The 13214-nt window shown below is 33.5% G+C and overlaps 2 protein-coding genes across 2 annotated transcripts; both read right to left on the bottom strand.

The window, feature by feature from the left end:
* Window positions 1-721: 721 nt before the first annotated feature.
* LOC121249166 (transcription factor bHLH3) lies at window positions 722-3184 on the bottom strand. Its single transcript, XM_041147871.1, has 2 exons — window positions 3013-3184; window positions 722-2482 (listed from the first exon to the last, which is right to left on the bottom strand). The coding sequence occupies exons 1-2, from the start codon at window positions 3081-3083 to the stop codon at window positions 955-957; spliced, it is 1599 nt and encodes a 532-aa protein (XP_041003805.1). The 5' UTR covers window positions 3084-3184; the 3' UTR covers window positions 722-954.
* Window positions 3185-12192: 9008 nt separating this feature from the next.
* Window positions 12193-12732, bottom strand: LOC121249518. The gene has a single exon (XM_041148219.1). The coding sequence runs from the start codon at window positions 12730-12732 to the stop codon at window positions 12193-12195; it is 540 nt and encodes a 179-aa protein (XP_041004153.1).
* Window positions 12733-13214: the final 482 nt, after the last annotated feature.

Here is a 13214-nt window from a genome sequence, read left to right as displayed (position 1 = left end):
AATAATAATAAATAGTAATGAGATGAATTGAGATGACTTGAAATAACTTCCAACAAGTGTTTTAAATTTCGTACCGTACCGACCGGTACGGCCAAAATTTTTCATTTCGACCATCCGACCGGTACAGGTACTACATCTGTTCCGTACCAGCCAAAATACCGGCCGGTACCGATCGTACCGGCCTGAATTTCGGCCTGTAGCGGCCTATATTTCGGCCGATACCGGCCGATATTTCGACCTGTGTTTTTTTTTTTTTTTTTTTCGTTTTTTCAAACTACAAGCTTATTTTTTAACCCCCAATTCATATTAGACTATTTATAATTTTTATATATATGTATTTATATATAATTTATTTATATATAGACTATTATTTTAGAATATAATTTTTATATATATTTATATATATAATTTATTTATATATCAACTATCCCGAAACGGTACCGGTATCGAAATATTTCGTTCCAGTGCCTTGACCGGTACGGCGTCCGGTACGGTATTCAAAACATTGCTTCCAACCCCCCCCCCCCCCCCCCCAACAAAAAAAAAAAAAAAAACTTAAATAGACGCTCGAGCATGCAAACATTGCTTCCAACCCCCCCCCCCCCCCCCCCCCCCAAAAAAAAAAAAAAAAAAACTTAAATAGACGCTCGAGCATGCATGGAAGGCAAGGTGGAGGTAAAAGAAAATAAAAGATTTCTCAACCAACAAATTGCTAAGTTGCTACAAGAAAATGCTTTTGATTATATATATACCCAATACTCTGATAGCGGTTCTCTTTAGCTGAGGTGTGATCATTTCGCATCGAAAATATTTCATAGTGAAATTGTTGCTTAAATCCCCAGTCTACATGATTCATGGCCTTCATGCAATTTAAAACATTGATCAGAACATGAATCACTTTCTCTATGAAAAGCATCGAGTCATCCGACAGAAACTTAAATTAAAGAGTTCACATCACTTCAGAAGGGCAGCAACCAGCTCCTCCTTCAACTGCTCTGCAGTACCACCTTGAGTTCGAATGGAAAATGTATGAATAACCTTGCCATTCTCCGTTGAAACATTTGAATCTTGAGCTACAATTTGATGTTCCCTGAACGCTTGGATGACACCAGAAACCGGATGAGCATCCAGTGGGCAGCCTATCCTCACAACTGAATCCTCTTGTCTTGCCTGAAAATCAATCTCTGTTGCAGAGAGCTGCTTATGCTTAGATTTTTCCACCTCCTTTTCAGTTTCCAAAACCCTGATCTTCATCTGGAGATCGTTGATATAGGTAATGGCATCGCCAAGCAGAGAGGCCTTGTCCATCTTAGATATATTCGGGACAACAGCTCTCAATGCATAGAATCTCTGATTAAGCTTCTCGCGCCTCTGTCGCTCTGCTTCCACATGGTTCAATGGTTCTTCTCTACCATTCGCAGGCTTTCTCCCTCTCTTTCTGGGTTTCCGCTCATCAGGCTGAGATGATGAGTCATCCTTAGCAATCTCCATGCTAGAAACTATTGTTTGTGGATTAAAACCCCCAACTACCATTTGGTTCAACCGTGGAAACAGTTTTGCTTCATTATCATCACTTTGACATCCATTAGAAGAATTTCCATAAATAGTATTGGTACCTCTTGTTTGCACATCAAAAGAGTCTGGAGTAAAACCTGAATCATCTTCCACCTTTGGGGAAAAATTAATATTGACTGAGCAGGATTTTGTACCACCCAGACTAAGTTCATGTCCAAAAATCTTTGGAAGCACCCTTGACTGTGCAGAATTAGATTCCCCAAAAATAGTTTTAACCATGTCCACAGTATTCTGTTCTTCCGGAATCGATTTTATCGAACCAAACTCTACAACTCCAGATTTCACAGGTACAAACACCACAGTTTGGAACCCAGCTGCCCTTGCTAGAAATGACCTCTGCTGATAATGACGTAAACAACTAGGCAAATCTGAAGCCCAAATTGATTTACCAGAAATATATGACTCCCCAAGTCCACGTGAGGAATCACATCGAAATGTAAAATACATCGAGGTGAGGTAGAACATCTCCACATCAGATACTCCATTCAGCCTTGCTGCAAAGTTCTCCTCGTCTGACCTACCAAAAGAAGCATGAAGCTTCTGAAGCACCAGCTTCTTCACCTCCTCTTTCCTCCCAACTCCATCCAAATTGTTATCCTCACCTCTGTTCCTGTCTCCAGCTGCCCCACCTTTTGGGTCACAGAAGTGTCCATCACCCCATATCAGGGCAGAACTACCAGACTTCAAGCTCACAACCCTCCAGAAAACTGCATAGTTCCAATCGGACCGTCTTACAAGCTGGGACAAGCCCTGCTGCACACCCAAATCACCAGACGGCGTAACTAAATTTGATATCACATTTTCAGAAGCTGATGCAACCAAGAACTCACATGCTTCTGTACCCAATACTGACTCCATCATGGCTCTGTCTTCTTCATTTAACCAAAATTTCTCGGCCATCTTTCCCCTACAAAAGTTATCCTATGAAAACCCCCCCTCCCACCAAAACTCTCAAATTAGCTAAAAGAAGCTTCAGAGAACTCAAGAGCAGCCAATTGATTAACTACACGAAGGCCTCCTAAAGAAAAATCTATAAGATAAATTACACAAACATTTCACTTAGATCAAACAAATATCCGAATCCAGATCAACCCAAATGGAAGATTTTTGAACTCAAAAACAATCAGTTTCTTCTAAAGCTAAACATCTTCTCAAATTAAAACCCCATACCGAATCCAAGAATATTTCAGAAACTCGACCCACGCAGCAGATCTTTCAAATTACGTCTTCGAAAAACCAATCAGTTCCCTCTTAAGCTCAATTCGCACTTAGATGCAGAAGTACAACAAAGAATACCAACAAATTTCAGGACACCAGACACGGAGCAGATATTTGAGAAGATCCAAATACCAAAACTGATCAGTTCGTTTCAAAGATGTAGGTAGTTTCCACTTTCCAAGACTCTTAAAGGTAAAAACTTGGAGCAATAGATTTTACCTGAGAATTAACGTGGGGCTTTGGGCTTTCCCTTTTTTTTCGAGATCAGCTTCAAGATCCTCCAGTCTCATCTGACTGCCGCAACACACAAGATAAGCCGTTCGGTTTCGACCTCAGATCTGAAACCTTATCATCCCCCAGTTAATTCTCTCGTGCTAGACCCATATGTCTTTTCCTTTTCTTATTTTACTTTATTTAATTTTGTTTTTATTAATGACTAATTAATTTATTTTTCTGTTATGGTAAAGATGACACTGAGTCCTGAGATGTTCAGAATTGTATTTTCGCAAATTTCAATTAAAATGGGTATTATATATATTAAGTGCAAAACATAAGTCTATATAGAAGGATTGAGATTTCCTACAGTTTTTTTTTTTAATTTTAATTTTTACTTTTAACCCTTTATATAATTTGAAGAGAGATAGACGCAATATATATAGTTCACTATATTGAAATGATTAGACAAAAAATTATAGGAAATCTTGATCGCAAATGTATTATTATTCCATAGGATGTGTGAGTGTGCTATGTAGAAAAACATTCTGTTTAATTTTGTATTCCAATTTGAAAATTTCAAGTAAAAGAGGGATAAACGTATTGAGATTAGGTTTAGATTAAGAAATACTATCAATCCATTTCATTCCATTTTATCTCATCATTATAATTTTTACAAATTCTCGCATAAAATATAATAAACAGTTTAATTTTTTCAAATTTTAAAATAATAATAATAATTAAAAAAATAATATTCTAATAATATTTTATTCAACTTTTAACTTTCATCTCGATTCTCAATTCATTTCATCTCAACTCACTATACATAAGACCTAACTTATGGTGGTCCTGCAAATTTGTTCAGTAATATTAAATGTTAAATAAATATTGTAGGACTGGGACATACGTATCTGTCTATCTACCTCTTGAGATCTTCGAGGTCCAACAAGTATATAAAAAGATCTTTAATCTAGACATGCCAATACCTTTAATTAGAGTTTTCAGCTTCTTATTTAAGAAAGTAGATTATTTGTCTCCTCTGATAAAAGAGCATGTTCATACGTCTGCTTAAATTTAGGATTTAATGTTTGCTTTGAACTTCATTCCATATCCTTGAGCTATGCTTAGTGGTATCCACGGATGAAACCAGATGAAGATAACACATTAATTTTAAATAATGACATTAATGTAACATGACAAAAGCTTTACACCGATTTAAAGTTTACAATCAAGTAGCTTGTCAGCTAAAACTAGACATCAAGAGAAAATACAGAATGTTGAATAATAGGACTCTCGTTGTTAGCAACTAATGAACCATTTTGATCACAGCAGCTTGTCGCGGCACTGTTTTTCAGCTGTCGGGAGGTGGGTGCAACCTTAGGCGCTGAACGCGGCACCGGAGGACGTTGCCTGTACGTCGCTTCGGTACAACCCAATATCCTCGCGGCCCCAAGAGGCTTGATTATGAAAATGAAGATCACAAGAACTACTACCAACACTTTCCTGACAGTGTTTTTGGAAAGGTTTCTTCTACGAGAATACATTGTCCAATGAAGAAATGGAAGGAAGATTGCTAGAAAATTGTACGTAAGAGCAACTTGGGCTTTACAGGCTTGGTTGAAAGGATCAACTTGATCTGGTATTTATATATACATCTTGTTGATGGATAAGTTCGTGTGATAATAAGGAATATGTTGTGTGAAAATGTCACATTATTTCTGGGAAAAGGTAACTATGTAGGGACATTGGCTATCTTATTTCCACACTGAAAATTAATGGGTTTCGTGCTCCTGTATAGAGCTTGTGGATGAACAAGTTCCAGAAAAGGATGTAGTACTGACATTTCACTAGGTTCCATTATTTCTAGCTGGAAAAAGGGAAGTTGCTATCTTATTTCCACGCTGAAAATAATTGTGTTCGTTCTTGCTCCCGCGCGCCTGCTGGCCTCTATCTCAGAAGTTTTCTGGAAAGCTTCGTATGCTTTTAGTTACCAATTAATATACATACCCCATAGCATGAAGTCTAATTTCGCCTCATGTTTCCAATTATTTCCATGTTGCTACAACGTTATATATATATATATATATATATATATATATATATATATATTTGACAACATATTCTGAACAAACTGCTAATTAACGTGGCATTTGCCCCGTCAATTTCTAAAGAGATCTATGTGGAAAATCCACTAATTAAGCTAAGCATAAATAATTATTAAAAATAATGACAAAAAAAAAAAATAGTCAACTGCCGCATTGGCAGCCGAACTTAAGTCCTCTTAAGTTCTTATTAAAAAAAAAATCATTCTTTTTTTTTTTAAAAAAAAAAAACTTCAAATTTAAACACTTTTTTACAAAGATTATTTGTCATCTTTCTAATAAAAGAGTGGTTACAATTTTTTAATAATTTGAGGGGGTGATTGCAAATTGAAATTAGTTTGGGAGCTTTTATATAAATATATACACGATTCCTTTACCAATTTTTATATTGTTAAGAAAGAATGATGTCATTTTATTTTGACTTTTTAATGCAGACACGGTAATGCAAAATGAGATGCCATGATTAAAATTATTATTACATCTCATCATATATTTTTTTTAAATTTTTATACAAAATATAATAAATAATTTAATTTTTTAAATCTCAAAACAATAATAATATTAAAAAATAATATTCTAATAATATTTTATTAAATTTTTAATTTTTATCTAAAACTACCTCAACTCATCTCATAAACCAACCCTCAGTACTTAAAAGTGGTACATGTAGCTTAAATATAAAAGGACGTCCAAAGTATATTCTATTTGGTATAAAATTTTCTGGGTCATGCCATTGTCAAAAAAAAAAAAAAAAAAAATGCTAAAAAAAGTCCACTCCAATGTTACTGTTACTCACCTTTTCATCATCCAATTAGGCTCCAAGCAATCACCAGGAATGATCAGTTTCTATTTATTTTAGTATAAAATTTGTATTAGGATTATGATTATGATCACCAGCTTGTTATAAAATATCGATATTTTGATAATTTCATTTATTAATGTCATCATCGTTATAAGTACATAACAACTAAAATACTAATTTGTATTTTATACTTCTATTCTATATAAAATGAAATGATTTTATTTCGAAACTTGAACGGTGATCTAGAGATAGTGATTATATAGAATGCATGAATTATTTAAATTATGAAATAAAAGACAAGAAAAAGATAACTAAGTGTGCTAAAATTATGAAATGCTAATTTTATAGCAATTGATGATGACGCTGATTTTATGCAATTAATATCATCCTTTTGTTTTAACCTTTCTTGTCCCTTTCAGTGGCATGAAAATTACAGACGTTTTCGTGGAAGCTATGTGGAAGGCATCGTGAATGCGTGAAATGGATATATATATATATATATATATATATATATATATATATATATATCCAAGAAATTATCTGAGAGTACTGACGGCTAGCCAAGGCAACTCCAACTTTGTCGACAAAATGCTGAAAATACCAAAGGGAAAGTCATTAATTACTCACCGATTCTGTATGACTTTTGATGGCCGTGCCTATTTATTGTATCACGTGTCATACTCATTTTCAGTTCCGACGTATTTAACATGAGTATTTGCATTTATTTAATATAGAGAAATTATAAAATTTGCAAGTGTTACACAATTTTTTTAAAAAAAAATAATAAATATAAGATTCATATAAAAAAATTACATTTTTTATCGTGAATTTTTTTATTTTTTTCAAAAATAATGTAATATTTATACCATTTATAATTATATCTAACATTATTTTTCTTGAATAAATATCTAAAAATAAATAAGATAATGATATACGTGGTTCACACTAAAACTGACATTTATGAGTCTTTGATGCAAAATTTATTATGAATTAGAGTTCAATGCAACGTCTCCCTCTTTCTACTGCATCTCCTCTTTCTTCAAGCCGTCTCAAGCCCCGTTCGTACGGTGTTAGCTGCCTCCTAATATACAGAAGAGCATGATGAGTCTTGCATTCACATTGCGATTGCAATCCAATCACCGCAATTTCTACAACATTCAAAACGATATTCTCCTCATATATATAATAAACAAAATGAAAATAGTTTCCTACTGTCAGCGTTGGTACCGTGTCCAAGAAAACACGTGTTTTGAGATTATGGGCAATTAGGAAAGTCGGAAGAATATTCTGTGTTTAGTTATTTTAATATTGCGGTTGACATTTTAGAGTGGAGTAGTGCTGGGCGGCACCAGCCTAGCACAAATTCGCCGCCCAGAATTGACAGTTGGGCATGCGGCCTAATGTAAATTTATTTTTTTATTTTTTTAAATTTTTTTATTTATATATCAATATACAAATAATTACTTCTTTAATTATTAAATAAAAAAATTTCAAAAAAATTAAAATATAAGAATTGTCAAAATTAGATATCAAAGTAACATTTTCTTTTTAAGTGTGTACACTCACTGAGCACTGTTTTTAATTTAAACTTTGCTTATAATTTTATTTTTAATATTTATTTTGTTAGTTTTTTTTTTTAATTCAAATCAAAATTCATAATTTTTAGAATATCAATATTAAACTTTTTATAAATTTTTTTCAAGTAGATTTACCATTTTGTTTTCGGATTTCATAATTCAATGGATTAAGACCCCTCATGGCACTTCGAGCTTAACGACAAGGAAATTACACGAAAATAGGATTCAAATGACAACTTTCATTAAGGTGTTAAAGGATTGTGATTACATAAAATGCGTGACTCGTGAAAATCATGAAATAAAAAAATAGAAAAAAAGAATGATAAATACGCTTTGCACCCTTTAACTACTGATGATTTTTCCACTTTGCACTCCAGAACAAAAACTAGCATATTGCATCTTCAAGTTCTTAAAAAACATACACTTTGTACCTTTTAAAAGTGTAAAATGTTCTTGTAAAAAAAACAGAGAGAGACAGAACATGCTAACTAAAGCTCGTTTGTTTTCTTAGATGAGATGAGATAAGATAAAATAAGATTAAAATTAAAAAGTTAAATAAAATATTGTTATAATATATTTTTTAATATTATTTTATTTTTAAATTTAAAAAAATTAAATTATTTATTTTATTTTGTGTAGAAATTTAAAAAAATTATAATGATAAAGTGAGATGAGATGATATAGTACGATATCATTTGGTTTTTTGGGATTCTTTTCTCTCCTTTTTTGGTACGATGAGAACAAGATTTCAGATAAGTGGCATGCAAATTGTATACAATTTCGTGGAAGCTATGTGAAAGGCATTTTGAAATGCGGAATGGACAGACAAGAAAATATGCTGAAGTTTATGGCCCGGCAAACCCATGCATGTGGACCACATGCTCTCTAAATTCAGGACACAAACTGCAACATTGTCTACGATCTAATTTATCCACCAAATTTAATATTAACAAAAAGTCAAAACCCACCAGATCTAATAGAACCGATTTCGACTGCAAAATTTGATGTTTTCTGCACCATCAGCAACCTCTGTTCGTAATTGATAATCAAAGATAATCCATCTAATTGCATCGATTATATGTTTATGGCTAAGTTTGTGTGAACTGCAAATGCCCCTCACCTCTTCATTGCAGTGATCCGCCTGCTCCCCACTTTTCCATTTAAAGAAACGTGTAAATGCAGGGATTGATTAATTTTCCTTGTGATTTGCTGTCATCATTGTAATAATCTGTCATTGGGGGATGAGTGCTTGAGGTCGGTAGAGAAGAGATTAAGTGAAATTATTCAAGTATTCCTGTAATGCAGCGAAAATATCTACCAATTCACTCAACAAATTGATTAGTATTCAAGCATGCAATTAATTTAATAATTAAATAATAACATAAAATAAATAAATTGCATAACACTAAGATTTGTATCGAAGGAAAACCCTTTAAAGAACTTTTTAAAAGTAAAACCCTACGGGGCAGCCAAACTCAAAAAAGTCAATCTTATTATTTGAAAATCAATTACAAGTACTCATCAATTACAAAACTTTTGTAACTTGACTCTCTTACTTGCCCAAACAAATGACACGTTTGTTTTCTACCGCAGTAGCAGCCAGAACCTCTGGCGATCTTCAAATATTATCTTTCCTCCTAGAACTCTAGGGACTGAAATTCAATCACACGATCATCCACACACGAAGTACGATCACACTCAAAGAGAGATCACAAATATGAAAATTCCCTGAGGAATTTTCTCACCGAACAATGCACTAGAAAGTGCTCTAGAAAATATGTAGATCTGAATTTCTATGGATTCTAAACAGTAGGATCCTTTAAATAAATAATCTGAAAATAGTCCCAGTTGAAGTAGAATTCTACTGACGGGCAGAATCTGTCGCGAAGACGTCTCCTGACGGATTGCTGACATATCGCGGTAACTCTTCTCTGTAGTTACTAGACTGTATTCAACTTCTGTTCTGAATAATTGCAGATCTTTTTGAATTCGAATTTCATGTTGCTGACTTATCTAACCAACCTTAAAGACTCCTAGATAAACTTAATGTTGTTTAAAATAAAGTCAACAATTATTTTACATTCATTTAAATTCAAACTTATTGATAAGATAAACTCTATCATTTTAATCACCTGATCCTATACAAACTTATCAACTTAGTCACCTAGTCCTAGCCAAACTTTACATCTACAATCTCCTCCTTTGACGGATTGGTGACAAAGTCAACTAGAGGAATGTCTTGCATCTACATTAAGCATACAGAAAATCTTTTGTTTTGTTTGTAATTTGTTATGCAAAAGCGTAGTTTTGGCTCTAACATCAAGAAGTCAAGACCTCCTCCTGCATGCGTCAACCAAGGACTCGCCAAGAAGTTGCAAACTGACCATACAAGTAGTTGCGCGCATGCAGCACACACTTTCCAGCCTAAAAGTTCATATCAGGCAGTACTCTTATTCTTAATATGCATATATGGGCACGCAATTGTGGTGTTCTTGCACTTGTTTTTCCTTGATTCTTTACAACATTTTCACTTCTTCCCTGTCAAGCTATATAATCCGGGAAATCCCAAGTACATCTCCCACTTTATTTCTTCAACAGTGGTGCTCTAAAACCTACTACCTCTTATTAGTGAAAAAGAGATCAGATCTTCATTCAGATAGATACACATCCATCTTCAGCTCAAACCATGTTCTATGAAAAGGAAAGTATTTTCAATGCTGCAAAGGTGGTGATTATTGTTTCCTTCATTCTAATTACCACCAAGCATATTGAGGCTGCAAGGCTTTTGGATAACCAGAAATCAACAACAATTAGTTCAGATTATAAGGTGTTATTTCCACAAAGTAAAGGACCGGTACCACCCTCTGCTCCTAATCCTTGCACTTTCATTCCCAAACTTGGTAACGGAGACTGCAACTGAAAAATTTAAATCGGTGAGAAGAGATAGATTTTATTATTTATTTTATACCTTAACAACTATTGTATTGTTAAGTTATGATTGTTTTCGTTTATAACGTTAAGCTATATTAAACATATTAGTTTTTAAGAGAAGATATAAAACATGATGTAAATGTTTTAATTCTTTTGTTCTTTCCTATATTAGTTTGCTCTTTATGATAGTTTGGAATTCAAACGTTTTTATTGATTCAAGCTTTCGACCATGGTCCATGGCCTTGACATCATAACAGCTACCTACCGTACTCTGTTATTATATGCCCTGCAAAACTGATGTGTTTCTGGGTATAACTACAAAAGACAAAGTACACGCCCGCAATTGCCCTCGTAAGCCTCTCAGCACGCGAGGAGCCTTGGGAGGTGTCTTGATTCTTGGAACTTTTCCTCTTCTTATTTCACTTTTAAATATGAAGGGCGAAAAATATCGGAAAACAGATGGATTGATGCTGCTTTTGTGCAATATTTTATTTTTTAGGGAAAAAGACAAAACTCCAAAGTCCAAACCCCATTTACTATGCAATTCGTAATTTCTGATAAAATTTTAATTTCGGCATTATAACTCTGAAATTTCCAAGCAATTACGATGTAGTTTATGTATTTTTCTCTCGTCTTCTTTTGGGTGGATCAAATATCGTATATTGGTCTCTTTATTTCTTTGCAAGTCATCTTTGGATAGAGAGGCAATCAAGAAAAGTTAGGAGAAAATATAGACGTACATCCTAGAGTGCTACCCATATGACTTTGACATATATATTAAAAATAACAAATTATATGTTGATGTATAGTGTGAGAAAGATAAGTAACATTTCTCTTATACTATTAAAACAAAGCTTTTGACTTTAGCTAACTTCACGGTAGTCCAATATTTACGGAGGATGATTAATGCTAAATATAGGTTTAGGATGGCGTAAGTTGATCTGTACATGTCCTCAAAAAAAGGTAGGACCAATTATTAATAATTGATTTTTAATTTATATGGTCCTATTTTCTTTCTAAAGAGTCTATATGGGACTCGCACATTTTAAACCAATACAAAATCATTTTTATCAAGGGTTTAAGCAGGGACAAAGTCAGGATTATAAATTTGGAAGAGTCGGATACTTTTAAGTCTAGAATAAATAGTTGAATTGAAAATTTTAAGGAACACCTTTAATAAATTGATAAAAAAAAAAAACAGAGTAAAAAATAAAGATAAAAATTAAATTTCAAAATTGCATTCCTCTGCCATGAATTCCAGTAATTTATATCTAAACTTTTTATATATTGCAATTAAGCAAAGAAGTTGAAATATGGAAACAGTATATATATATATATATATATATAAGAATTATAAGAAGGGGTAATATATATAAATAATAAACTAAGTTTGTATTTTTCTAAATAATATATAGCAGTAACGTCATATATTTAAAAGTTTTTATCTAGCATAATTGCTTATTGCATTTTATATATTGCAATTAAGAAAAGATGTTGAAATATGGAAACAATCTATATAGGAATTATAAAAAGGGGTAATATATATATATTTATATATTTTTATGAAACTAGGCAACGCCTAGACTTTATTGAAAAAACCCTCACTTATGACAAAAGAATATTATTGTTACAAGATATTCCAATAAAATAACCTTATTTCTAAGCTTATTGCATAAAAATTGAAAGAATAATACCAAGCACAAAAAAAATCCAACAAACCCGTGTAACTAGCAACAACGTCAATGAAGACCGTGTACAAGACCGTGTACCAACGTCAAGAGCAAATTCTCAAATTCAAGCCACGTCGATCAATTCGCAAGATGCCTTTCAGCAAATGAGGAAAATTTTCATTCGAAAACTCATCGGTGCAACCTCTACTACCCAATTGTGCAAGCCAGTCTACTGCAGAGTTGCCCTCCCTAAAGACATGTTGAAATTGCACATTCAAGTCCCTTAGAAGACTGCAAATCTCCTCCCAAAAATCTTCCAAGTACCAAACATTACAGCGATCTTCCTTCAACCAGTTAACTATCAAAAGGGAGTCTAGTTCAAGTATAACATTGTTAAAACCATACAGTTTACAGCGTCGCAAACCAAGTAAGAACACCATCAGCTCCACCCTATTATTCGAACCAATACCAGTATATTCTGTAAATGCAAATTGCAGCTTTCCATCATGATTTCTTAACACACCACCATCACCAGATTCTCCAAGATTATTAAGGCTACTCCCTTCCACTTTCAATTTAAACCATTCAGGACTTGGCTTATGCCAAGAGATTGCACACACTTGCTTTGGAAGGGAAGAATCCATCGGTAACTTCAGTCCTTGCAAAATAGAAATGTCCCTCTTGTCCAAACAGTTAGAAGCTCAGAAACGGCTAGCTACCCAGGCAATCCAATATTTAACTTTATACCATTAAACATCAAACGGCTCCTTACGTCCTTACATTCGAGCAGTACACCTTCATGACCACAAGCTCCACGTTAAAATCGCTGGAACTAAGCCAATCAAATTGCCCACCTGTGAGGATTTCTTAGTTCTCCGAAATCAAGCTTCCACTGATTGATACCAAGAATGATTTGATACAAAAGGAAATCCTAAAAAATTCGAGCAAGTCTGCCATTTTACCTCCATATAAAACATGATTTAAATCTTCAATTAATCCCTCTATGCAACATTCACACTTAGAGACCACCGGAATACCGATACACTATATTTAATCATCGACACTCAATCTATGTGAAAAAGCTTTCCACATTACAATGAAAAATTTCTTTGGTAAAGCCGTATGC

This window comes from Juglans microcarpa x Juglans regia, chromosome 2D, assembly GCF_004785595.1.
Source record: "Juglans microcarpa x Juglans regia isolate MS1-56 chromosome 2D, Jm3101_v1.0, whole genome shotgun sequence".
Taxonomy (NCBI): Eukaryota; Viridiplantae; Streptophyta; class Magnoliopsida; order Fagales; family Juglandaceae; genus Juglans; species Juglans microcarpa x Juglans regia.
This window is presented reverse-complemented; position numbering and strand designations above follow the sequence as displayed.

Bases quoted from the DNA above. Each gene is read 5' to 3' on its own strand.
- LOC121249166 (XM_041147871.1), bottom strand. From the start codon at position 3,083: ATGAGACTGGAGGATCTTGAAGCTGATCTCGAAAAAAAAGGGAAAGCC. The intron at 2,483-3,012 runs GTAAAATCTATT...TAACTTTTGTAG, and splicing joins AGCCCCACGTTAATTCTCAG to GGGAAAGATGGCCGAGAAAT.
- LOC121249518 (XM_041148219.1), bottom strand. From the start codon at position 12,732: ATGGATTCTTCCCTTCCAAAGCAAGTGTGTGCAATCTCTTGGCATAAG.